At 37.9% G+C, this 27,922-nt stretch overlaps 1 protein-coding gene and 2 long non-coding RNA genes across 15 annotated transcripts; 1 reads left to right on the top strand and 2 right to left on the bottom strand.

Moving 5' to 3' along the window:
* Positions 1 to 72: 72 nt before the first annotated feature.
* Ca-alpha1D (Ca[2+]-channel protein alpha[[1]] subunit D) lies at positions 73 to 25,385 on the bottom strand. Of its 13 annotated transcripts, XM_017158464.3 has the most exons (34): positions 24,087 to 24,202; positions 22,601 to 22,989; positions 20,770 to 21,580; positions 18,482 to 19,770; positions 18,075 to 18,300; positions 17,771 to 17,876; positions 17,369 to 17,508; positions 17,032 to 17,138; positions 16,387 to 16,539; positions 15,779 to 15,960; positions 15,193 to 15,712; positions 14,865 to 15,090; positions 14,599 to 14,809; positions 14,331 to 14,540; positions 14,154 to 14,272; positions 14,020 to 14,078; positions 12,974 to 13,091; positions 12,429 to 12,558; positions 12,098 to 12,264; positions 11,919 to 12,006; positions 11,209 to 11,316; positions 9,332 to 9,439; positions 8,433 to 8,485; positions 8,225 to 8,371; positions 7,689 to 8,160; positions 7,541 to 7,624; positions 7,418 to 7,483; positions 7,172 to 7,360; positions 6,864 to 7,112; positions 6,144 to 6,803; positions 5,407 to 5,834; positions 4,841 to 4,881; positions 1,538 to 1,668; positions 73 to 1,364 (listed from the first exon to the last, which is right to left on the bottom strand). In XM_017158464.3, the coding sequence occupies exons 2-34, from the start codon at positions 22,608 to 22,610 to the stop codon at positions 834 to 836; spliced, it is 8,139 nt and encodes a 2,712-aa protein (XP_017013953.2). In that variant the 5' UTR covers positions 22,611 to 22,989; positions 24,087 to 24,202; the 3' UTR covers positions 73 to 833. The 13 variants fall into 13 exon arrangements, 11 of the variants coding, with proteins under 11 accessions (XP_017013953.2, XP_070075569.1, XP_070075573.1 ...); XM_070219468.1 differs by lacking the exons at positions 9,332 to 9,439; positions 12,974 to 13,091; positions 24,087 to 24,202 and adding exons at positions 13,641 to 13,767; positions 25,183 to 25,385; XM_070219472.1 differs by lacking the exons at positions 9,332 to 9,439; positions 12,974 to 13,091; positions 24,087 to 24,202 and adding exons at positions 13,641 to 13,767; positions 25,183 to 25,385 and having other exon boundaries at positions 22,601 to 22,814.
* LOC138914820 (uncharacterized) lies at positions 13,905 to 15,211 on the top strand. Its single transcript, XR_011420631.1, has 3 exons — positions 13,905 to 14,084; positions 14,174 to 15,112; positions 15,171 to 15,211. It is a non-coding gene; the product is annotated as an uncharacterized lncRNA (long non-coding RNA).
* A 1,966-nt stretch (positions 25,386 to 27,351) lies between the features above and the next one.
* Positions 27,352 to 27,657, bottom strand: LOC123003239 (uncharacterized). Its single transcript, XR_006412481.1, has 2 exons — positions 27,568 to 27,657; positions 27,352 to 27,462 (listed from the first exon to the last, which is right to left on the bottom strand). It is a non-coding gene; the product is annotated as an uncharacterized lncRNA (long non-coding RNA).
* Between the last annotated feature and the right edge of the window lie 265 nt (positions 27,658 to 27,922).

Here is a 27,922-nt window from a genome sequence, read left to right as displayed (position 1 = left end):
AATGTAACAACTTAAGCAAATATCTTACTGTTCCAAAAGCTGGGAAAGAAGAAAGTCTGCTCCTTTATTTTGCTCACATTTTTCTGGTTTTTATTGTAAAAATTCAATCATAACAATTAAAATTCAGTTTACATTAATTTTTATAGGGGCTTCGGTCTCTGGTTCAGTTTGAAATTATGCTATTACATTTATGAATTTTATAGATATATGTCTGCTACATATATAATAAACAATTCCATTTATCATTAATTGTTCCTTTATTAAATACTTAAAAAATAAAATGCGTCTAAATCGAAATAGGTAATTACACTCTCGATCAATAATTTTTAAATGTTCAATGTTAATGTATAATTATTTGTTTATGTTTTGGTGATTATTACCTAATCAATTATATTGGTGTGTTTTTTCTTTTACTTATTTTTGGTTTTGATCTTTATTTCTAATTACAATTTAAACATTATCAGTTTAGGTTGGTTTTCTCTTTCTTTGTCCAAAAATATACATTTCCCCCAATTTGTTCAGTTTAGTTTTGTTGGTTTTTTGTTTTTGGTTTTGTGGCTCGTTAGAGGACGAAGGCCAACGATAGATTTCTCAAAAAGGCAAAAGCATTACTATTTTTATACATTTACAATTAGGCGATTTTCTTTATACAAGTTATACAAGTTTCTTTGTTTGGTTCTCGCTTGCGAACAACGTCAAATATAACAATTCCCGACGCTAAGACTAATGTGTTTTTTCTCCGCTAAAAATTATAGATAAATGGCCCATCGCTAGATGTACACTTAAAATTCCATCAAGAAGACATTCTGTATGTGTAGCTTACAATGTGGGTGCTATGAGGAGAAGGTCTGGTTGCCCTGACCTCTTTGGGGCGATTGTTGCTGCATTTGCTGTGCATTTGGTGACATTTGGTTCGTTTGGCTATTGACATTAGCTCTACCATTTAAGCTACTTGAATTGTTTTGGCTAAGTTGGGACTTATTGTTATTGTTCGTGGCCGTGACTGTGGCAACACGTCTCAGACGATTATCCGGAATCGGTGGTGAATTCAGAGTGCCCGAATATGGCTGATGTTGCGGCGACAGCGAGGACGGACCACTTCCGCTTCCGCCGAAGGCGTTGCGAATGCTGCTGCTACCGCCCAGTCCACCCCCAGCTCCTCCTCCCACTCCACCGGCCGATCCACCGAAGATGCTGCCATTGCTGCTGCCAATCAGGCTCAGCGAGTGCTCGTTCGAGAGGATCTGGTGGGCGGCCAGGTTCATTTCCTCGGGCGTCATGTCCAGCGCCTCTCGCATCTCCCGCGCAGCAGTCCCCACAAATTCGGAGTCACAGTATTTACCTAATCCCTCAGCGGCGAGTACCTGAAAATCGGGAATCATCAATGGTTAATTATTCTACAATTATAGGACCATCTCCATCATTTGTTTTAAAACGCGAATTCTTAAGCAATTCTAGCATTAATCTTGATTTAATTTTGTATAGAATTATCTCTTCAATCAATTTGATATAAAATGTTGTTTTAAATGTTACTTACCCCTCCAATCAATGACTCGGCTAGGCCGTTCATATCAGATGAAGTTGGTAAACGACGCTGATCGTAGGGACTAGCTGGTGTCGATTGGATCATGCGTTCGTGGCCAGGAATAGCACCATTGGGTGCGTAGACTGTATGTTTGCATAAAATAAGACAATTTCAAAGATTTTTGTAAACATTTTTGTAAAATAAAATATTGATAAACGCATATTTTTATACACGCTGTGATTAGAGCTTGATGATCCAGGAGCTGATTTCTAATGTTTAATACTATATACTCTACTCTTTTATCACTATTCTTCAATATAGAAGGTACTATAATAATTGTGTTTATTTTACACTGGTTGTTGAGTATGTTTTATTTACAATAAAATGTAAGCTACTGTAGATTATGATTATAAAAACTGCAATATATGTTGGTAATAGAAAAGAAAGAATCAGATACCCAGAGGCAGTTACTCATAAGTTTTAAAATAAAACTGCTATTGGTACGATATTCGGCATCTAAAAAGGTATAAATAAATGAAATCTATTTCAATTTACACTAACACTTTAAAAAAAGTGTGAGCCTCACAGAATTGTACTATACGACCAACGGGTGTTAACCATATAGTTTCAAATAATTATCTTAATAAAAAAACTGTTAATTTATTCACGAACTATTAATATCAAACTATTTATCTCAATATATAAACAAATTTTATAATTTTTTTATTGCCTATTACTTATAAGATAATTTTGCCCTGCTTAAAAAGGATCATCAAGCTTATTAATTGAATTAATGAAATAGGATTACAGTTAATGGTTAAATAAGCATTCGATATTACAAGCTTTTTAAACACGATTTTCAAATCTATAACCTTTAAAATAAACGTTAGTATCATAAGCACAAATGAAATGATAAGTTTTTCTAAATGGAGCAAGCAGTTATTGGTACAAAAAGGGCAAAGCTCAATATTCTCCAGCAATGGTAGGCAACACTTATACGGATTTTAATGCTAGGCGTTCTAAGAACAATGCAGGCGTTGCATCTAAGCATCTAAAGAGGGTATTTTTCGGAGTTGTGTTTGTATTCACAGTGTTTAATGTTTGTGAGGTGGATGCGAAAGCCCGAAGGCCCCAATCCATGTGACAATATTTCCCACACAAAAGAAAAATAGGAAGCGACGATAGTACAACACCGAAAGACAATAGTGAATTTGGAATAATTTGGCTCGCTGATTTTTTTTTTGCATAGCATAGGATAACACATACGTAGGATATATATTTTTAACAATAACAACGAAGACAACGTTCAGATTCTCGGCTTGGGTATAACAATTGAGTATTTGTTTTTGGTTAGTAGTAGTATTATATGTAAGATGTGGTTTATATGGTCGCAAGGCACACACTTTTGTTAGGGGTACGGCTCAATAAAGCCAAGGCCAAGGCTTATGAGTAGATGGGCACAACATCACGGCTGGTTTATAAGTATATATATATAAGATATTTTATATATATAGAGAGTATATAGACATCAATATCTGTTTTTCTTTGGGTTTGCTTTTAATTACGTTCGTTCTCTCTTGTTGCTGTTGTTGCGTGTTAAACGATTGTTGTTGTTAAAGTTGTTTCTGGTACTTGTTGTAGTTTGTTGTTCTTGTTGTAGGTGTTATGTCATTAAATCCACATTGTTATCAGGGAACTCTCATATTGGATACTCGAATTAGCATAATCTTTACCGACAACGGAATGTTTCAATTGATATTTCATTTTGCATTAAAAACTTAACAAAAAATAATGAAACAAAAATAAAGTTTTGGGAAGAATCCCCATATGGAAAGGGAAACCAGTCTTGATTCGAACTCTTTGAAGACTCTTTGGACACTCAAGAATTTTGTCAGTTCGAGACTCAGCACTCGGTGGTTTTTAAACTCGAATCACTTATGCTATAATAAAGATTTTTGTAAGAAAGAGTTAGAAAAACAAATTACTTTAACAGGCACAATTGACTGATTTTTCAAATAATTTTTTCTTGTTTTCGAATATTTCTTCTTCAAAATTGTTGGTTTTTGATGGGTTTTATCCGTTGATTAGTTTGTAATTAACAAAAGGAGCCACAGACGCTTTGGTTAATAATGGTATTGCATTGTTATAAAGGGGAATCTATTTTCGAAGTGGTTTTTATGTTGGGTTAAAGTGTGGTTAGCACAATAGTTATTGGAAAGAAGTTTAGGAGAAGAGGTTGGTATCGATAGAATTTTAGATAGATCAGCCAATTTTAATATCGAATTTATTGACTTTCCGCATCGCAGTATTAAAGCGAAAAAAAGCGGTTCAATAATAAATTAATAAAAAAATATAAGTAAAATAGTTTTTTTTTATAATATTTATAATATTGTTAAATAAATCAAATATTTTCCTAAATAAGATGTAGATCGAAGCATACCGACTTTCATAAATTGTAGTTATCTCTATTCATGAATTTAAATAATTTTATAATTACGACTTTACCTGTAAATTTGCTGTTCTGAAATCAAAATATTCTCAAATAAATATGCTTTATGTATTGAAATATGTTTTTGTGTGTTGGCTTGATTTTAACTAGAATGCAGCGAAAGCGTTTCTAATTTTAGCTGTAAAATAAGCTGCACTGATATATAACTAAACTACGAGTTTGTTCTACGATAACTAGTCTATTTTATGTTTAGTTCAGAAATAAGATCTAATGGATGTGTACTACAATGTTGTGAAACATAATTACAATTTTTAATTCGATTAAGTTAAATTAATTTCGTCCCGATTAATAAACAGCCAGGAAAACACAATAAGAACGAAAAACATTTGGCCGCCTCTTCTGATTAGTTCATGATTTTGAATTTGACTCAAAAAGTCGTCTTCAACATTTTTACATGCCGCAGGCAATAAAACAAGTCTTATAACGCAGTGGGCGAGAATCTGTACATTATTATTTTATTTTGCAATATGTTTAATAGGAATGCAGCAGCTACATAATCGGAGATTAAACAAAACAAATAATTTGGTAAACAATTAGATGGGTGTTTTAATAAATTGTTGTTGCGTTTTTGTAAGGGTCAAATTTAGAGTGTATAAAAACAACAAACGAACCAATTTATTTGGAATTAATTTTTTTTAGAATTTTGTCAGTTTAAAAGGGAATCAAAAATATAAAACACATTAAATAATGTTAATTAATTGTAGTGCATTTTGTTGTTGCTGTTGCAGTTACTGCTGTAGTTGTTTTTGTTATGTTTTTATTTGTTTTAATTTTTATTATTGCAACTTGCAGCATTTTAGGCTTACCATTGTTATATGGATGCAATAAAATACCACGATTGCGGTTGCTGAAATTAATGTTCGGGGATTGAGTAAAAGTTTGGTTTATGTTTTGCTTTTCTTTTTTTCTCAATAAGTATGGTCTTTTTTTTTGTATCATTTGGTTTAAAATCCACTAGTTTATGTGGCAACAAGTATGCATTTAAAGGTATTTTGTGATTGCAACTAAGTTTTTGCTAAGTCAACTAATTTGAAACTCGTATTTGTTTTTCTTTTGTATGGTGGTGCCAAGTCAGTTTTTGAGCTTGGCCCGGCTCCTTTTGTCCATTACAAACTTCAGGGCGCTCTTCACTAGGTGACCAAACAAAATGCCACAAAACAGAAAACGATAATTGTTGGCAATAAGAAATATGGATCAACTCACTAAACAGCAAGCCATAGTAACAAGTAGTATGGTAATGGAGCTTCGTGTGTTTAAATATCATTTTTTGTTTTTTTTTTAACTTTTTCTAGGTGAGATCTTTAAAGTTGACCTACTAACCCACTCCACCTATCCACCTTGCAGATAGATCATCTGTGCCCCGCATACTCACTCATAGTTGATGGCATTCGCCTCGGGCGGCAGTGTTCCTGCCACAGTGGCCGCTCCGCCTCCGTTTTTGGCCAGCGGTCGCATGGAGATGCTCTCGCCGAAGGTCCTCAGCTCCCCGCCACTTCCGGTCGCCTGCAGTTCGTCCTGCAGCTTTCCGGCTGCCGCCAATCGGGCCTGCATTATGTTCCGCGTGATATTGTTCACCCCATCGGCCACACTGCGATTCAGGGTATCATACAGATAGTCCCCGCCCGCGGGATCGCCGCTCCCCAGGACCATCGTGCTACCGCCCATGGCAGCGGCGGCGGATCCGCCGATCGCCAAAGCACCGTTGCTCTGGGAGGCCGTCGCCTTGGCGCTCCTCCGGAAGGTTCCGTTTCCATGCCGGCGGATCGAAGACCACACGCTGCCAAAAAGAGTGTGGTGGCGCTAAAAAAAATATTAGAAAAATATTATACATTGATAAATTGTACAAATAAATTAAGCCATTTTAAGATACATGAATTTTATACGTATTTATATTTTTAACTATCAGGAGATAAATCTTTCAAAATGATAATAAATTTGGCAACATTTTATAACTTTAGAAAGCATCTTTAAGTTTAAATAAAATTTAAAAACGGAATATATCCAGGGTTACCAATAATTTCTGGTTATAGGTCTTATATTCGGTTAAATATGAGATCTATTTATTAGAAATTATTAATTTCATTATTAAATCCTTCGTTGAAAACTTACGCGATGCATCGGCTCTGGCTCCTGATCCAATTCATCCAGATTACCGGAGATTGCCCTCTTGAGGGCGGGGGAAACTTCGTGCAGCGTTCGCAGACCGGCCTGCAGTGTGACCGTATTGCTGTCCGGATGGCCCTCCTTGCCCTCCTGCTCCTTGCGCTTCTTGAACCGCCGGAAGTAGTCCTGAATGAGATATGTGGCATAGAACTTGCCAACGGTCACCTCGTCATCGTTGCCCGGCGGCGGAACCACCTGATCGAGGAGCTTGGGATTCGTACGCTTCCAGATCTGCTTGATGGTGGCCCGCAGCTCGGAGTTGGCATCATCGATATTGCCATCGGTTTTGATGCTCAGCGATGTACGGACCACGGCGAATAGTGTGGCATTGAACAGGACCGTACCATCGGAATTGAGGGGCATGTTCATGGAGACCAGTCGCTTGCAGGCCATTCGATGGGGACACAGTTTGCCGAAACCGAGGGGCGGAGAGATCTTCCGCAGCAATGTGACCACGTCCAAGTGTTTGATGCGACCCTTGGCATCCGGATCGTATTCGCTCCAAAGACGAATAAACTCGTCCAGGTGATGGGGGCCCAAAATGGACCAATCGCGTGTCAGATAATCAAAGTTATCCATAATGACGGCGACGAAAAGGTTAATAATCTGTAAGTAGATATTTTAATAGAATAATATATTTTTTTATGGTTATTTGATGGTTCTTACCAAAAACGAGCAGAGAACATAAAAGGAAATAAAGTAGGGATAGGCTATTGAGGAGCCGCACGGATCCCCAGGCGTATCTGAGTTCATATCGCACTTGACGTCCGGTTGGGCCGAGCAGGACATCATGATCTCCTGCCAGGCTTCTCCGGTGGCCGATCGGAAAAGTACGAGAACCGCCTGTTGGAAGGTCTGGAAGTTGTTATTTTCCGTTATGGCGTTACCACCATCCAAAGCAATTTTGCCAAAAACCTGAAAAATACATTTTAGTTATAATAATAATAATATTTCTCAAAAATGTATTTACTCACTTGCATCCCAACCACTGCATAAATGAAGAACAGAAGCACAATAAGCAGGGCTACATAGGGCAGAGCCTGAAAAGATTTGATAAAAGTCCAAAGCAATGTTCGAATGCCTTCGCCTTTGCTCAGAAGCTTAACAAGGCGCATAACACGGAACAGGCGAAAGAAGTTGATTGATATCAGATTTGAACCAGCCTGCCGAAAAGAATATTGTTAATGTGTATAAAGTAAGAAAATTTAATATAAACTCACGGCTTTTTTTGCAGTTTTACAGCCCTCGACAATGTCGCACTCGTTCGTTTTTGGAGGTTCCTTGCTCTGCGAATGTAAGAAACGATTAAATTAAATACTTATCCACATATCACATTTAAAAACCTTAATTTCAGAGTAGACAATGTCTATAAAACTGCCCAAAACAATGATAAAATCGAAAACGTTCCAGGCATCACCAAAGTAATTCTGAAAAGTAATAAATAAGATAGTTACTATTTGATTTCATATAAAGTTTAGTAAGTTCTTCTACCTTAAATCGAAATGCGGCTAGTTTGAAAACAAACTCCAGGGCAAAGACCGCTGTAAATATCATATTCAAAGCATCCAAAAGTTCCGTGTACCACAACGGCTGATTGTAGAACTTCATGGCCAGCGTTACCGTATTTATCATGATCAGTATAAAGATGGTGTACTCAAAGGACGATGATGTGACGAACCACCAGACCTTATATTGTATACCGTGCTTCGGTATATAGCGCCTCACAGGCTTCGCTTTCAAAGCGAACTCTATGCAATTACGCTGGTTCTTGTCCAGATCACAATTTTTGTATTCCTGTTCACCCTCGTTCTGGAAGGTGACAATAACGAAACCGACGAATATGTTCACCATAAAGAAGGCAATAATAATAATGTAGATTATATAGTAGGCAGCCACGATCGGACGGAAGTTGTGTATTGGACCGCCATCTTCTTTATTCGAATCAATTGAAACGTACAGCAAACTGAAATTTGTGAATAGATAGAATATAATATATAAAGAATATAAAATATAAACTATTTATTTACCCGGGCCAACCCTCAAAGGTGGATACCGTGAAAAGGGTCAACATGCCCTTGGCCACGTCGTCGAAGTGGAACCGATTGTTACTCCATTCCCGTTCCCTGAGTCGCGGCTTGTGGACATCCCCATCATCATAGACCAGATAGGTTCCGCTACAAAACATAATTCTATTAAATCTGAGTTCATTACTTACTAAAATATTCGGATACTTACTAGCATTCTTCTTGCGACATTTTGGATCCATCAGTGCACTTGAAAAATTTACCCTACATTTTTGATGGGTTTTTGAATTTGTGATGGAACGTATGGGTATGGAAAGATAGTAATACAGTTAGCGTATAAAGTGGTAAAGTCGATATGTTATGGATAGCAATCTCAACGTTAAGTAATCTTCGATCGAGTTTGCTTTCCCAGGGATCACAAACATTAAAACTGCTTTACTAAACGGACTATTAACTAATACCTAGTTCAAAAATAGCTTTGAGCAGAATACGATAGACTATCTAGTACTACATATTTGCTTAGATGTATGCACACATTTACAGGGTGTTCCATATGCAAACACATTTACACATTCACTGCTCGAAATTGTTTGGACAGAGCAATATTTACAGACAGGACACCAACAATGGTTATTGGGTTGAAAAACAGTGTTACATACATGGGAAGAAATATAGAAATATATTACATTGGGTTAGCGGGGGAGCGAGCTAACATTGCCTTAGAGGTTAGTTTGGAAAAGCTGGAAAAACCGAACTAAGCTGTTTGGTAAGATCTTGAGAATATTTTTTTTTTAGTTTACCAAGCTGTTGAGAAGCGACATTTTTTCTGTTGCAAAGGAAATGGTAAAGAAACGAGACTCAGACTTTGCTCTAGAAAAAGCCTTCTGTTTGGTCATATTCAAAGATATAGCATCGATAATAGTTACCTTCCAATAAAAATTACCCTACACAAAAATACCAAGAACTACAAAATTCAAAGCACACATAGATTAAGCTGCGATTTTAATTTTATTTATATTGGTTCCTTTCGAAAAATAGAAGCGCACACTTAAAGCCGTCTGAAGATACCCTTCACCAATGACTTTTCATATATAATTCAAAAGAAATTACCTTAAAGAGTTGTACTCCAATAACAGCGAACATGAATTGTAACAAATATGTCACCAACATGATATTACCAATGGTTTTTATGGCGACTACAACGCACTTGACCACATACTGCAGAAGTTTAATGTTTTTATCAGTGTAGGCCAATTGGTTGGTTGTTCGAATTTATAACGAATGAATGACAATTAAAATATATTTTTTTTTTCAATTCAAGTTTGTGTGGTTTGTCAGCATCAATTAATGGGGTTATTTTTTGTATTTGGTGGCCACATTTTTATATGATGAAATCAAATGGTTTTTGGCATTATATCAGAATTAATAATAAGACATTTTTGTTGGGTTTGCAAAATTCAATTCAAAACAACCGAAACACGTTCGAGGGGAGAAAAAGGGAAGAAAATACGTTTTAAATATTGGGACATCCTTTTGTGAGAAGTTTTTTGTGTGATTTTGTAAATTCTAAAAATAGGTTTCTCGTTATATTTTGTACAATTACAGGAATAATAAGAAAAACAGAAGATATAAATACAAAACAAATCAAAATCAAAAGGTTTAGCTTATGAGGGTAAGGATAATTAATAATGAAATAAAAATGTAATACATTTAAAATAATTATTTTGGGAATCCACAGTAAAAGTCATACTTTGTAAAATTTAAGAACATTAAAAAGAATATCTTTGTTTATCCAGAAAAATACTTGAAAAGATGAATTTACTGTGGATTCATTAGGCTTTTCTATTTAAAAACTGCAGTGAGTTGTTGTTACTGATGGTCCGAAACTTGTTGGGTTCTTTACACCTGGAAGGTTTATTTACTAAAGGACGGATTGGCCTTGATGCTAGGGTGCAAGGTAGGTTGCTGATTTGTTGCTAAAGGGTAAAAACCAAAGCTCATGTGCTGATGTGTGCGCTATTATTTATACAGCGTACATATACTGTATGTGTAAGTGTGCTCATGATCGCTTATCTATATCTATTGTTGCATTTAGACGTGTACAAACGCGGAAAATGGGTGTGGAATATATAAGAGTTGATATTACAATATATGGTATTGTGTGAGTTGTGTTAGGATCGGTGTAATCGCGAAAAGGGGGGTTAAGAGTTCTTAAAAATATATTTTATCCCTGTTATTGCTTTATAAAGATTTCTGGTTCGTTTGTATTAGTTTGTGTTCAATACATGTCCTGTATATTACTATTTGCTGATATATCTTTGATACCGACTTGTCCATTATCATATTATGCTGAGCATTAATAAGCAATACTAGCCAGCTAAAATTGGTTTTATGTACATTTGCTAGTAGATTGGAATTTGTTGATTTAAATCGGTTTGCCGTTTGAATTTAATTTATTAAGTTATAAATAAAACCAATAGAACTACACAAAAATTAGTCAACAAATTTTTTAACCAAAACAAATTAAAAAAGCTTTTCAACAATATTAGTAAAAGTGCAAATTCAAACAAAACATTTTTTTAAACGACAACAATATGTTAGGATTTTTTCGATGTTGCATGTGTGTACACCCAAAAGTAGGAATAATAAATGAACTTCTTAAATGTCTGATTAAACTCCACCTTAAAATAGGTTTTATAAAAATATAACTTTCATTTATGTATAGTAGCTAAATTAACTTAAGCTTTTCCGTTGAAGATGTTCATAAAAAGGTTACATGCGGTTGATATAAATCCAGTAGTTTGTACATCATTAAATTGATTCTAAAATGCTATTTTTACAGATCCTTAAAAGCTAAATATTTAACACCCTAGGTTGAAATTAAATTGGTTTTTCTATTCTTTTTTTCAATTTTCCTATACTTTTTGGACTGCATACTTAATTAAAACAGAGGCAAACGAAGTGGGAACTTAAAAATAAAATCATACCTTAAACAACTGGACTCCTATTACGGCAAACATGAACTGCAGTAGGCATGTGACGAGCACAATATTTCCGATAGTCTTTACAGCGACTATGACACATTGAACAACATGCTGTATGTGATACGACGGTATATAGTTATAGTAATACTCTATTAAATATATAAAACTAATCATAAATAATGCAGGTTTTTGGTTTCTGACTTCCTTTTATCGCGCGAACAGTTTTCTGGTCTTGTGTTTAGTATTAGGGGTTATTACATAGATTTCACTATGCCCAAGCCACGCCCATACATTTCTATTCCACGCCCATTTTCGTTAGGGTGTTACAAGTAGAGCTCAAAATAAAAAAAATAGTTTCGTCAACTATGCATAGTTCATGAATATACTTTTTGTTGCTTTTTTTTTGTTTTTTGGATAACTTTATTGTGGTGCACCCTACACCCAGCATTTCAAGGTTTTTGGTTTGGCATACTCAAAAGTTAATTGAAGGCCCAAATCCTCTTCTTTGAGGTTATGGATGTTTAACATTTTTATATTGCTCATTAGTTGAAAATAAAAATTGTAATTTACTGTGTGCTTTTCGTAGCTAAATAAAAATCAAAATAATAAAACCAAAACTCAAAGAAAAAGTATAATCATTTTTAATTGAAGCATTTATTTGAGTGTCAGAAAAATAGATAGCGAGATAGGATAAGGTTTTAATGGATTCTTACCTTGAGACCCTTGGCACGATTAATGGCTCTGAGTGGCCTTAAAACACGAAGCACACGTAGAATTTTCACGACTGAAATCGCATTCGAACTGCAGTTGAAATCGACGTTATAGTTTATGTTCCAGAAGTAATTAGTATCACAACTACTGGGTTAGAGTAGTTATTTAGATTATCGTTTACCTGGACACTAGAGAGATCAATGACACGCAGACCACAAGTAAATCTAATAGATTAAATGCGGATCTGCAAAAGGCTCCGTCGTGTAATACGAAACCGTATGAAATCAATTTCAGAATCAGTTCTATTGTGAAAACTGCCGTGAAAAAATAATCAAATTTATTGAGCACCTGCAAAAACAAATTGACAGTGGTGAAGGACATCGAATGAAAAGTGATTTTAGTTTAAAGCAAAGGGGACTTCAGCTATTTTCAAGCTTCAATCGAAACTTACAAGTTTTAAATATCATTTGACGCTGTTTCTTTTTTTTCGGTTTGGAACAGGAGCTACTTACTTTGTTCAGTTCATCGTTGGCTCTCAGAGGATTTTCTGCTGCCAACATAGCCGACGAAAACATAATGCAACACAGGATGATATTGCCGAAGTTGCTGTGATTGCAAAGCCAATGGCAGAAGACGCGGAATCTATAGAAATATGGTTGAATACATCGTTAACGAACGAGTGCCGAAAATATTCCGTTTCACAGAAATAAAATCACAAGTAAATATTTATATCATGCAATTAGAGTTTTCACAAGACAAGTTAATCAACAAAATCAAGGAATAAAAAGCAGCTAAGAATCTATACAAAATTTGGTCTACCAAAATCAATTTCTATAATCTAATCAAACTAAAAATAAATTCGGGATTGTTCGGACTTATGACAATATACAAAACAGGGTTAAACAAAGGGACAAAAACATGATTATTGAAATTATGTTTTTAGAAAACATAATTTACGCATACACATACACGAATTGCACACACATATGCAAAATATATATAGGATTTTCGGAGACTTTCGATACTCGGGGGAAAAATAAAACTCAAACATAAAAACCTGTTCGTTTGCGAGAAAAGAAAAAATGATGTGCCCGGCGGTATGGGTAGAATTTTCGTTGCCGTATTAACCTCGGACATACGTCGGGGTCGTGCTGTAATCATGCCTTCTTCATCCACTATATGCAATACAAATTTTATCATATATTACGTTTATATATGCAAGTTTGCCAATTTGGAAAAAATAATAAATACATTTATAAGAATTTGTCCAAAAACCATTTATACAATTAAACTACAGATATCTTATAAATAAACTTAGGCTCTTACAAAAAATGTTTCGATTGTACCTATACTTATTACTAACCTTCAATGAGAAGAAAGTAATGAAAAATAAATACTTAAAATTGGCCAACCTTAAGAGCAAAATGCAAATGGAAATTAAGTAAATCAAAAATATTATCGGTGTCGTAATGGGGTTTTTTGTGGGTATTCTTGAAACTAAAAAGGATACAAGTTATATACATTCGCAATACGCATTAGATACAGCTCGATAAGGAATTATAATCGATTGTTTGTTTCACATGCGAACAACAAACGGCTGAAGGAACCAGTGTAAAATAAAGTAACTCCAATCACAAGACACATGGACCATATTAAAAGAGTGTGCGGTTGTGTGTTTTGTAGGATGTCGATCGATCGATTGATTGATTGGTTGATTGAATTACCTGTTCGTGTAACTGAAAATGAAAAAGGCACTGCCTCGCGGGATGGGCTTTTTAGTCTTCTTCATGCTGACTTCGGATAGTCGTCGGGGTCGTGCAGTGACACGTGCTGATACTTCGGAATTGGAGTCTTTCGATTAATATTTGCAAGTGTTTTCGTGTGTTTTTTATTTTGAGTGCATGGTTTCCGAAAAATAGCAGCAGTTGATGTAGGCGTCGGCGGCATTGTTTTAGGAAATATTTTTGATTTGTTTTCGATATGTGTTAGTTCTTTGAGAAAGTCTAAGCATGTAAGCTAAAATACTTAATTTATAGTTCTTAGATTATGGATAAATCTTACACTTAGTCGGTGGAAAAGTTAATAAAATTCAACATGACATACCTTCTTCTTCTTCCTCGCACATTTCACGGACTTCCTCATCCGATAAGGTTTCATGGTCCCTAAAAGTATATGAGAATTAGTTTAAGATTTTAACTCAAATATTTAATTCTTAAATTATTTTTCGCTCTTCCTACATTTTTTCTTCGTCATCCAGTTCTTCATGCTCCATATCAATGTCTATGCTGAGATGATCATCCATGCCATCGATTGTTGGAGTGGGACTATGTGACTTCTTCTGAGCTGACTCATCATGCTGGAACAATCAAGTGGATTACCAGATATAACTATATATAAAGACATTCCCAACTTACAGGTTCCTCTTCCTTTTCCACCTCGGACAGCGAGTCGGCATCGGCCAAATTATCCACAGCAATGGCCAAGAACACGTTCAGCAGGATATAGTTGCCGCATATAAACAAAATGATAAAGTAAATACAGGCCAAAGCACCGTAAGAGGACACTCCGCCATAGGCATTGATGCCCACATACATCACAGCATTCCAATCTTCACCAGTCATGATCTGGAAATATTATATCATATCAATAGGATTCCATTCTGGAACAAGGAAACTCGCTTACCTGAAAGACCGTGAGCAGAGCTTGCCAGAAGCAGTCGAAATTCATCCGATACTTCTCCTCCTTGCCATCAAAATTAAATTTACCGCCAAAGACTTGCATACCCAGCAGAGCAAATATCACAATAAATAGGAAGAGCAGTAACAAAAGCGAAGCAATCGATTGTATGGAGTTCAATAGGGAAGCGACGAGATTGGAAAGGGATCGCCAGTACCTAAAAAAATAAAAGTGTTATTAAAATGTCGCAAATAGAAATAACTTTTACTCACTTGGTTACTTTGAAGACTCTCAGTAGACGCACACATCGCAACACGGATACGCCCAGAGGAGGCATCATTCCCGTATTGGTCAACAGGGTCTCTGTTATACTGCCAATCACCACGAAACAATCGAAGCGATTGAACAAAGACACAAAGTAGCCCTGAAAGCCCAGACTGTACATTTTTAACAACATTTCACAGGTGAAAAGACCGATGAAGAACATGTTGGTGTATTCTGAAAAAAAAGTAACGTTTAGGTAAAGTTAAGTAAAGTAATGTAAAGTAAAGAGCAATCTACTACCGCGAATTCTTTAGCACATTTTACACTTAGACTCACCCTGAAAGTTATTCAGCCAATCGAGTTGCCCGTAGTGCTCTGTGGCCAGGACTCCCGTGTTGAGGAACACCAGGACAATGATGAGCCAGTAAAATGCCTGGGACTTGACAGCCTTGCGGCAGGCTCGTCGCATTCGTCTGTTGACCCGATCGAAGTCCTTTTTCATTTTACGCCAACGCGATTCAGTCAGCTGGACCTCGGGCATTTCCTCGCCCAGGTTCTCGGTGGAGTCCATTTCGTTGGGCTGCTTGCCCTTGCCATCGGATATCAGGCCGCCCACGGCGTCCGGTTCGATGTCCTCGGCCTGGGTAATCCAGTCAAGGTATCCCCGCAGATCCTCTTCGATTTGCTGCTTCTCGCGCAGCTTCTGGAAGTCACCGCGATTCTTGGCCTTGTTACGCTCCTTGGAGAACTCTCCGGACAACACACCGAGAATTAGGTTCATCACGAAGAAGGCGCCCAGAATGACCATGGAAATGAAGTACATCCACTGCCAATCGCTGCCCATCGCATCTTGGATCTGAACAAAGAGATATTTGTATAATATTTGCAAGATAATATAATTATAATCTGAATCTTTACTTACGCTATATAGGACATCCGTCCAGCCCTCGAGGGTGACGCACTGGAACACCGTCAACATGGCCAGGCCAAAGTTGTCGAAATTGGTAATGCCATCGTTTGGTCCATCCCAGCCGCCGTAGCACTTAAAGCCCGGCGGACATTTGTAGCCCACTCCACAGGGTCGGATATTCTCCTCGAATTCACCTAGATTCCGATTCGTTGGATTTTGTTTGGTTTAGGATTCATGCATTAGTGATGTGGAGAAATGTAATGGAATGAGGTGATAGATCTGATATATCTGAGAGATACTGTTGTGTTCGTGGAGTGCCATTTTAGTTTCTTTTGTAGTGCAGTGTCATTTGCGGAATATGCCGCATCTTTGGCATATTTGACTTGTCCCAAACAATTGATAGCTTCAACAGTTTTATTGACTAGCAGATTAGCCGGAAGTCGAGGCATTTCATCCATCGATTTCCAGGCGCACTAATCTACTAGTGATAGAACCTTTTTGGACCCTGATTTTGTAATGCGACATATCTGGTGGCATTCAAGACATTTGAATGATATTCGTACAACGTATAAATATTGTACGGATCGATGATGATGGGAGGATACGTTTGCTCCGCTTACCTGTGATCTCGTCGCGACACGCCTTGTGCAATTTGCCCGAGAAGAGCTCTAGGCCAATGATCGCATAGATTATGATTACGAACAGGACCAGGAGTGCAATGTGAAACAGTGGCACCATGGCCTTCAAAATTGAATTCAGCACAACCTGTAGACCTGTAGGATAGCGTTATGAATTGCCAATAATCGATTGGAGTTTTGGGTGCTCATTAGCTTGGTTGGCGGCTGAATATCTAGTGCGTACAATCAAAGCTTTGCAGAAAACACGGCACAGAAATTATAATGCATCTGAAGACGGAATTAGGTACTACATATTTAGATACAAATCTATTACAGTTTCCATTTAGATTTTTTTACGATTTATTTATCATATACCTACGAAAATTCATTATGGTTTAAAAATCTGTAACTGAGTCTATCGGAAAATGCAATTTTACTTTAAAAATATTAAGGAGCATTAGGAAGAACAGTATGAGTAGTGACAGAAATCCTCTGGTTAAAAGATATTTTCTTTACAATTTTTCAATTTTAACTGTGCAGTATTTTAACTACGAATCAGTCCGTAGTTGCTAGAATTTCGCTCTACCGGGCCTGGGGACTTCGTTTTTGGGTATAGATTTTGTTTCGCTGATGCAATGGGAATCTTACTTGGTACACCCGATACAAGTCGCAGTGGACGTAGCACACGAAAGGCACGTAGGGCCTTCACATCGAAGGCGTCCTTCATCAGTTGGGAGAGTGCAGTACTTATCGCTCTGGAAAAATGGGCGGCATACAAAGTTCATACGTGTCTCAGACTAGGCATGTTTTCATTTCGATAGTTTTTGATATTTTTTTTTTTCATTTTCGTTTTACGATTTTCTGATTTACTGATTTGGTCAATTTCGATTGAATTGGATATAAGGTAACATAGAAAATGGTTAAAACGAGGCCGCAATGGGCCTGGGCGCTAAGCGCTTTTAACTGGTATATTTTATATGCTTACCCTATAACTACAATTGTAAAATCTAATAAATTCCATCCATTTCTTAGATATGCACCATTATGTAACACAAAACCATATGCTAAAATTTTCATAACACATTCCGCTGTGAATATTACTAGGAATATATATTCAACTTTTTCCTGTGTTTCGGTGTTGGTTTTTGTTTTCGATTTTGTTTTTGTTTCGGAGTGCATGTGATTTTTTTGTCGGATCAGGGATTCGGATTCAGAGTTGGTTTCAAGGATCGTATCGTTGGTGCATTTGTGAGTGTGAGGTGAAGTGTGATTCGGATGCGGATGATGAGGTGAAAGTAAGAGATGCACGAAAGAAATTCAAATTCATTAGTAAGCCATAATACAAGTTTTTCATTTCAAAAGTAACCCTGATATGGGCAGGACTTACCAAAGTTTGATTCGTTATGTTCGAATCGCTGCCCGGATAGGGCGTGTATACAGCCAAGGCAATACAATTGGCAAATATGGTTAACAAAATAAGGAACTCAAATGGTCTAGAAAGGTAAGAAGGTTAAGGAAAGCCAGATCGAAGTTTTTTCTGTGCTTTAGCGAACTAGTTCAACAGTAGATTGTTATACCTAATTAATTAGTTTTTAAAACTCCATAAAATAATATTTGTTAGCTAATAATTGTTAATGTTAAACTCTTGAACTAGTTCAATGTTATTTTTGTTTTGGATATGAAAAGGATACTTCCACTCCACAATGCGAATGCACAGGGCTCGCAAGGGATTCTTGAGGCTCAGGCAAAATAGGGCTCTTTGCGGTCTATCTGGCTGCGGTTTGCCCCGTCGCTGTTGTCTCTTTTGGCCAGCGGCACCGGCGGCAGCACCAGCTTTTTGGCCACCAGCTCCACTTGGTCCAATTGTGGTGCCGTTCATGGTCTCCGGAATGTTTGCAATGCCCATAGAATCGATGCCTGGGTTAGCGAGTTAAAAGGGTGGCAATATTAAGAGGAAAAAAATATTTTAAATTTTATAGGTAACTATAAGATTTTTGAATACCCTTCTAAATATGATAGTAAAAAAATATAGCAAATTAAAAAATAATCTTTAAAATGATTGGGTCATTTTTCCCATTTAAAGAGACTGAAGACTCACCCATGATATTGTTGCCGCCGCCCAGATCCCCCTCCCCGGAATCGTATCTGGCCACCCTGGAGGCATCGCCGCTGCCGGGACCTCCATTGCCATTTGGCGAGAAGCCACCTCCGCCGGAGGCTCCGCGCTCAAAGTCCATGATGTTGAAGAACTTGCCCGCACCGCCACCAAAATTGTCAATTAGCTCCGCGGAACTGGAGTAGAATGGCGAAAAGGCCTGGGTGTCGTCCTCCTCCTCCTCGAAATACTCGTCGACGTCCTCGTCGTCGTCGTCCTCCTCCTCCTCGTCGTCCTCTTCAGCGGATTCCCCTTGCTCCAGCTGCTGCTGTTCCTGTTCATCAATGTCAATGGTGGTGCCCTCGGGCTCCTCGTCGTCTAGCTCCTGATCTAGCTCCTGATCATCGTCCTCCTCGGTGATCCTGCATGTCCTCCTTATCGACGGACGATTCCGCGAGTTCTTTCTCACGACAACGTCGGCGTTGTCGTCGACCTCACCGACGTCTTCGAGGGAGTCGTTGTTGCCGCTGCCGCCGATATCCTGGATGATGCGGACACCCTCATCGGCATCCTGTCGCTGCCGATCGCTGAAGCTCTCGCAGTCGGCTAGCGATTGCTCCTGGGCCTGTTCCTTGGCTGCAGCCGCAACTGCGGCAACGATGGCCGCTGTGCGAAGGGTCTGCGAACTGAGATCCTGATTGGTGTGTCCTCCGTCGTCGTCCTCGTTATAGTCCTCGTCACAATCGCCGATAAAGCTGCTAACGTCGCCGACGCCGAAGCCGTGGAGGGTGCTATTATCACCGGTTATGTCGCAGTTGCAACTGTTGCTGCTGCTGCTGTCGCCACCGACGGCACTGTAACTACTATCCTCGTCGCAGCCACCACTAAAACTGCTATTCGTGCTGCCCGCACTGGTGACGCTGTTCTGCGGCTGCAGCTGCCACGCCTCTTCGGGCGTTAGCCTTTGGGGGGGCGGAGCACTAATGCCACCACCGCCGCAGGAGGTGCAACTCGATTTGCGACGCTTGCCGCTGGAGGTTGAGGGTCCTGCCGCGGAAGGACTGGTCGCCGATCCACTGGCTAATCCCGTCAAGGAACCCGATCTGGATTCGCTTGCAGCTGCTGGTTCACCGTTGTTGCTTTTATGCCGGCGCTGTTTAAAGTCTAGCTTGTAGGTGGAGTTGTTCACAATCTGACTGGTGACGTTGCTGAGGGCGAGCTCAGTGCTGGTGGGTCGCCTCCTGGTCCCACTGGGCTGATTCGGATCCTCGGGCGGATCGAGGGCACTGCAACTGTTTTGGGAGGGGGAAGAGGAATTAGTATTAGTATTTCACATCAAATTAAATATTCGAATTGCACTTGCCATCAACCATTTATTCTACAGGGTGGGGTGTGGCCATATATCATATACCAAAATCAAATTTATGTTGCTTAGCTTAATTTACCCTAATTTAGCTCTAAATTACAAAGATCCTAAAGCCAATAACTTTAAAGTGTTCCATTGTCAAAATTCCCTAACTTAATTGGGGGTGTTTAGAATTTTAACAATTTTTTTTCGCTCAAATCTGTTCTGGTTTTCGGATATTTTTAATTAGAAGCTATTTGATGAAAGATAAACATTTTCTTAAAAATATTTTATATATTCTATATGATCAAAAAGGGTATGAATTTATAAAGTTAAGTTCCCTATTTCAAACTAATGAATGACAATTAAAAAACAGAAAAAAATCAATCCTCTGGCAGATGTTTTGTGTTAAATGTTGAATAGTCATTATAAACTGAAATAGTTTATGGAATATCGTCAATAAACAAACTAACTTTACAGTGTTTTTATGGCACATATGTTTAACCTATTATGACTAAAACTGGCGGGCTAATTTAAAGCCATCGTAAATCAACAGCTAGGTGGGTGCCAAGATCTAGGCAATCAAATCTTGATGATTTCTGCGATATTAATAGGTTTATATATTTTTAAAATTATATTACGCCTAGAATAACTTATTAATATCGAGTTTAAAGTCGGTTTCTATATAATCAACTCAGATGTGGGCTTCAGATGGCACATTAAATACTTGGCATGCGATTTCAGACACACGAGACACACAGTAAGACGACGAGCACAGGGGACAACATTGAGTCACGATAGGAGTACGATAGTTAGTAGTTAATTGTGGGGTCTGGTTCCGACTTACTATGCCCTAGAGCGCCTAGTAGTATGTTCCATGAAATCAAACCCTTGCATTGCATGGAAAATGTATTTCTTTTCGTGCTCCAGCTGGAGCTGTATGTACCTTTGTTGCAGGACCGTTCCCGAGGCCGTTCCCAATCCTGCTCCCAATCCCGCTCCCGTGGGCGTACTGCCCGCCGATGCCGAGGTGGTTAGTGGGTTAGCGGGAACCGGAAGCGTTATCGTAGGCGATCGATGCTGATGATGGTGTTCCGGCTTCACAACGACCACTTCCAAATCACTTTTCACCGACGACGATGACTTGCGATTGTACTTTCGACTGCCACGCGTCGGAGTTTCGGCCTTCAGATAGCGCCGGGAAGTGGACGGGGAGGTGGGCGAGGGTTTCCTCTCGATGACCAGGGTGTTGTCATCGTAGGCTATACAGTTCACCAGCTCCCCGCCACCCATCACAGTAGTTGGGGCGGTGGTGGAAGTGGAGGTTGAGGTCGAGGTCGAGGTTTCCCTCTCCCGTTCCCTTTCCCTTTCCACATCGCCACGGTCATAAAGTTTGGCCTCCTTTTGTCTCTGGAATTGCAATTGCCGGCGACGCTGCGATGAGGAGGTGGTTCCACTTCCACTTCTCGACTCTATCGGCTGCTTCTGATTCTGACTTTTCGAGGGACATGATTCATCGACGATGACAACACTGGCCGGCAATAAATCTCGGCCCGCCGCCTCCCAATTCTTATCGCTAGTGGAGTCCCTATCCTTATCCTTATCCTTATCGTTATTGTGTTTATGATTTAGTTTATTGTTAGCACTAGAACTATCCAAGGCATCGTGTCGGGTAATTGGTTGCTGTTGCTGTTGCTCTGACTGCTGCGGCGATTGTTGCTGTTGCGGTGTTAACGAGGCTTGCTCCTTACGGTCTCCTTTGGATATTGGCAATGGGGTGTTTGTGGGCGGCCCGGTGGGTGGTAGTACATGGGTTATTAAAGTTAGTAATCAAATATGAAGTATGGGGGATATTGATTGGCATAGTAAGGTCTATTTCATATTCAAAGAAATTAGTTTCGTTAATATAATACGAAAGAATTATTACTTTAAAGAAATAATACGTCTTACACATGTTAGCATGGACTAATGTTATTGAATAAATATATAATTTATTTCATAAAAAATAAATATTAAAAAAAACAAGAGAAAACGCTATAGTCGGGTTGGTGTCCCGACTATCTAATACCCGTCACTCAGCTAAAGGGAGTGCGAACGCTGTACTCGGGTTGGTATCCCGACTAATAATCGTAACTCAGCTAAAGGGAGTGCGAGGGAGATAGATATATAAATTTTGATTGCGTATAACTTTTTAATGAATGGTCCGATTTGGAAAATGTCTTCTACATTTCGATAGGAATAAATATACACAACAAAATTGCATTTTTACTTTTCGGAAATCTTTAAAGATGTGGGCGCAGGACCCATTTTAAAATCGTTAGTTGGCGATTGTGGGCGTTAGAGGGGGCGTGGCGCTCGGCTAAAATAAACTTGCGCTGCGTAGGAAGCCAAAGAATATGTGTGGGAAATCTCAACCTTCTAGCTTTTGTAGTTTCTGAGATCTCAGCGTTCATACAGACAGACAGACGGACAGACAGACGGACAGACGGACAGACGGACAGACGGACAGACGGACAGACGGACAGACGGACATGGCTAGATCGACTCGGCTGGTGATCCTGATCAAGAATATATATAGTTTATAGGGTCGGAAACGCTTCCTTCTACCTGTTACATACTTTTGCACGAATCTAATATACCCTTTTACTCTACGAGTAACGGGTATAAAAATTAATTTTTTGTTGCTCTTCTTTTCATATATAATGGAATGAACAAATCCTCATTTCCAATCATTTTAAATTTTAAATAGTTTTGGTATTGATTAAAAGTCCTTGTACCTGTACTCATATTTGAAGTTTCATTCGGACGCACAATATTGATTGCCTTTCGTTTAAAATGCGTTTAGAAGAGCGCTTTCCTGGGTGAATGGTGCTTGCCAAAAGCCAAATATCGAAATGTGGTCAAAGCATCGCAGCAACAGGTGTGTTTAGTCTCAGTCGCCACACAGACATGCACACTTTGTTATTCAGACTCACTTAAATACGGTGAAAGCTTTTGGTTTTGTTTAGAAAATGGGTTTTTAGTTGTAGAAATTCGACGGTGGTGACATTTAGTTTTTTGCTGTATTTTTATGGTCTTTAGTTTGGACGATTTTAAAGCGGCGGTTTGTAAAAATTTGGCATTTGTTTGTTAGTCTGCAGTGGAGAGTCGTTTAAAGATTGTAGATCTGCAAGGAAGGCGTTTTTAATAGGGAGTATCACAGTAATCCATTGGAGATTTTTAAATCTACAAAAACCTTTTTCATTTTTAAGCAGTCGATGACACCAAGAAACTTTCTAAGGCCTTCTGGAAATTTCTTTGAAATCCCTAGAGAATTTTATAATGGTTCAATTAGTTTTTGGGGCATATTTTCGGTTAACTCCTGCTATCAGAGCACTTTATTGGATTTTGTTTAATTCCATTTGAGTGAACAGACAACGAATTTTCATCGGCGGTGATAGGTGATAGCTTATCGGCATTTCCTGGCACCACAGAACCACAACCTATATATATAACCCACTTATTTGGGTGCGTGAGAGGGAGAGCGCATCAAAACAAAAACACGCGCAATGTTTACATTTTTCTTTGTTGTCGCAACGACTTTTTTGTGACCCAACTGTCAAATGGGCAATCAACTTTGGCTGAGAGAAAGCGACGACTTTCTCTCGCATTCTCTCCCGCTGGCAAGCTCCTTCTGCAGCCGAGCTTTTGGCCTTTGCAGCAAACAAAATATAACTTTCATTAAATTACCAAAAGATAAAAGCCTTTAAATACTATTTTCGGTTATAATTCGTGGCTAAATTTGATTTGGATGGGGAGAATAAATGGGGTACTTCCCCGAAAAACCTAGAAACATATTAAGGAGGTTGAAACTCAGCCTGTTACTTCCTGGGAAATATCAAAAAACTCCATAGACAAGAAATGGGGTCAAGAGCGCGCTTTTGGCAGTAGAAAACTAATTTGCTCATGGTCTTTTGATGGCCCGCCTGGGAAATGCTGTATGGATACATTTGTGCCTGGCTGGCTTATTAATTACATTAAGTATTGCAGGTTTTGGTAAGGGTTTTTAGCCGTTGAGAGCCGTTCAAGCTGACCGATTGACCTACCCACGCATATGTAATAGCTCACACACACAGGCACAGACCAGCTCGCCACCGCACTAACACATGCGAATGTGTGAAAAATTTCTAAAGGCCCACTGCGAAGAAAGTGAAAACAGCTTCCCGTTCTATCCCTTTAAACTGTTATTAGGCCCCCATTCTGGTGTTAAACATTGCACTTTACTATTTCCGTGTTATGGCCTTAATTTGTTTGATTTTCCTGGCTTTTCAGTACTGTATTTTATTGTATTTTACACACGCGACCATCAGCAACGCGAACGAGTTTAAGGAATCAGCCACAAAAGCACACTGTGCAGGAAAATTCAGCTTTTCGCAGAGGCAACCGTGAAAATGTTGATGTTATCCCCAAGAAAAGCTTAGGATTCGGAGCTTGCTTATCGATTGGTGAAAGGTTGTGAAACCGGGAAGTTTGGTGTTGGTGTAACTAGGAAACCAAAAAAGCATAGACAGTTTCAAATTTAAAACCACATGCCGGACTGAGAAAACGCCTTACAATTTCTTTTAAGCTAAAAAAAGGCATTACAATTTTTTAGTTTATAATCTATAAATACGAAATGATTTTTGTGTGAAATTTACCAATCCATTTGTGAATCTTTTTATATTTAATTATATTTAAACTTTTAGTTTTCTGTCAAATTAAGTTTTTGTTTTCCATTTTGGGAAAATGGGTTAATAACTTAACATAATTTATTAACATAAATAAAATAACTTAAATAAATATATTTATATTGAATAAAGAAGCTGAACTTACTTAGGGCACTAATTTAAAATTATAGAAATGTTCAAAAAATAATACCAAAATAACTAACTATAAAACAATGCCTAGGTTTTTCACAAATAAATATTTAAAAAGGCAATTGTAGAGGGGGAAATCCCAGAGTTGTTGCTTAACATAAGTTGAACCTCTGTGTTTACAAACAAATCGAAATCGACCCGAAAATGTGCCGACGAACGAAAGCGGGAACCAAATATTTATGATTTTGTTATTTCTGTTGTTGTCTGAATTTTCTCACTCTTGCTAGAGATATTTTTAAGAATAGATCGGGAGAGTGTTCCGATACTGAGTATCTTTATCCCGCTTGCACTCACATTTGTTGTCAAACAGCTGATGTTGTTGAACGCAAGCGCAGATGAAAATGTTTGACAGTTGGCGAGAGGCCGCAGAATCTTGAGAAATATACTAGAAGAGCGAATGTCAAATTTCGAAAATACTTATTTACCCCGCAATGTTGTTCCTTTCGCGACTGAACTTCACTTACACTGCGGGTTGCCTGAGTCATCGCCAAATACTTTCTGACGCCCGGCCATATATCATAACTTATAATATAAATTTGGTTTTCCCATGGGTGTGTTTCTCGATGAGCTATACAATTTGGCTAATGATATATTTCCGGCTGAAAGTGGCTAGCTGATTTGTTGGCGTCTTAGAGCATGTTATGGAAATAAATGTTCACAAGTTGTCGTTTGATTTTAAAAAATGTCAGCCAACTAATTTGTACAAAATGTCCTTTACTTTATATGCTTTTTATAAAATGAATATATGTAAAGAAATATTCATATAATCTTTGATCACCATTTAATGATTTGTTTATTTTTGTCCGCTATTTTCATGAGTTTGCGTGTGATTATTTTTTTTCGGTTTTATAAACAATTGAAAGCCATTAAATGACTTTAAATTCTTAAGATTCGTTATGGTACTAAAATTAATGTTGCCGAAATCGATTTTTATTTTAAAATTTCACTTAAATATTTGATATATGCTTTTTTGCGAAGGTCAAAATACAGGAATATTTTACCGATTCCCCTCTATACAATCGCTTTAATTATTTTTGACTATAAAACTGAAATATGCCGCACCAACCAGAAATTAGTTTTCATCGTGTCCAATGAGAAATGTGCGGAAAAATATTTTTTAAAACAACAGAAAAACGTCAGAGGGTGTGAAGAGTTTTCGGGGGCGTGTGGGTTCGGGGTATATAGTGAGGATCGACGTTTCGTCGGTCATTTTCTTTGGGCCAGAAGACTATTTCGCCGGTCTAAAATTAGATCAAGCACACGTAGTTGGATCTGCCGATGCGGCAATGTTGTTAGTGCTCCCGCTGTAGCCCCCAAAATTTAAAAGAGAAACAACAGAAGCGGTGCGCAGGCAACGAAATTAAATTTAGCCTAATTGTATTGCCTTTTACTTAAATCAAATTAAATGGTTTATTGAAATATGCAATGCTAGAGTCTGAGTCTGAGGCAAATGGAACACTTTAAAAAGGCTATTTTTAAGAGGCTAAATCGATGCACATATATAATATATACTTGATCTAGTTAATTGCGGGCTGCTTGTTGAACATTTCACTTACATGCTGATCCCTCGCCGTTTCCCTCGCGTGGCAACAATAAAAGCACGCTGCGATTTTTATTTGTTGAGGGGCGGTCGTGCGTACCGAAAATCCGAGCCAAAAAGCCAAAGGCAGCATACGTGGCGTTGATATTTTTAAACTTTTTGGGAGATATCTTTTCGTTTGCCTAGTACATATTTTTCATTTGGCAGGGGAATCTTCTATTTAGTGATTGAAAATTCTGAATGGTTACTACTTTTGCAGCGCTGTTGAATTATAAATCACTGTTAATCACTATATGCACTCATTCAATATATGTATTTTTATATATGGGCACTTCCAAAATGTCGCTCGGGACATTTGCACACCTTTAAAGTTGAAAAAAAATTGTAAAACAATGGATTTTAATTTTAATTATGGGCTTTTCTTTTCACTCTTCCCAAGCTCAATTTTTGGTAAAAATCTTGATTTTGTACCACTTTTAGTTTTTAAGATATCGGTAAAAAACTGCCGTATTCGCTCGGGACAAAAATAGAAGTGGATTTCAGGGAAGTTCATAAAACACCAGAAATTAGCGAAGTCTGATGGAATATTTGAATGCGATTTTTTTTAGAATGTTGTTCAAACATGTCGCTGTGAAATGCTTTTGGTTTCACTCAAAAATTCTTTGCCGTTTTTTTTTTATGCAGTTTCAACCACATTCGCTCGGGACATGTCGCTCGGGACATTTTTTCCGACTGTTTTGTAAAGCGGATTTCTTTACCTCTATCTCTCAATTGCTGGATGTTTTGCTTTTAACTTAATAGTTTAGCATGTGAATGAAGCATTCAGTACAGAAAAATGTCACATATTAGCATTCCTATAGGATAAATTTACAACAGAAGACAGGTCCAAAAAATAACAAAAAAATAGCCAAAAACTGATTTTTGCGTATATTGGTGGGGTTTGTCATAAAAATAATCAAACTATACTCCAAATTTGTAGTTAAGCTCAGTATCCAACTAATTAGAAACTAATATCGGGGCAAAATCATGTAGAAATATGTTTTATTCAAGTTTCAAGGTTTTTGGCTTGGTGGACTTTTTTTTGGAAGTGCCCATATAGCTGCTCAAAGTGTGCCAGCTCAATATATAATATAGATTTATCTCGCACTTTATACATATATTTTCCATATATCTTTTCACTTTAAACTCTTTTGCACCCTAAACCCTTTGTTAAATACAATTTTCAATCAAAATTATTAATATCAAAGGGTAATTGTTGAGTAAATATCGAAAGAAAGCACTGAAAATTAAAAATTTTCTTCACCCGTACAGAAAAGTATTTCTGCGTGCAGCTTAAAAATAAATCTGAACACACACGGTCGTTGGCGCGAGGAACCGAACCAAACCAATTCACGCCAACGATCAGCCGAGAACTGTCAGATTGGTGAGATATCCACGGCCTCCCGTGCTAGTTGGTGAATTTTTCGGTATTTAGAAAATTGGTTTTCTGGCAATTTTAGTATATTTTCAAAATTTCGATACACATATTTGTTGATCGAACATAATGATTTGTGGAATAAAATGTTAGACTCTAATTATCTGTATTTTTTGATTATAAGAAATTTAATTAGGTGGTTTCAATTATATACTTTGTATTTCCTTTGGTTATCCTTTGTGTTCACACA

This window comes from Drosophila takahashii, chromosome 2L, assembly GCF_030179915.1.
Source record: "Drosophila takahashii strain IR98-3 E-12201 chromosome 2L, DtakHiC1v2, whole genome shotgun sequence".
NCBI lineage: Eukaryota > Metazoa > Arthropoda > Insecta > Diptera > Drosophilidae > Drosophila > Drosophila takahashii.
Note: the sequence above shows the minus strand (reverse complement) of the source record. Positions and strands in the feature narration are given on the sequence as shown.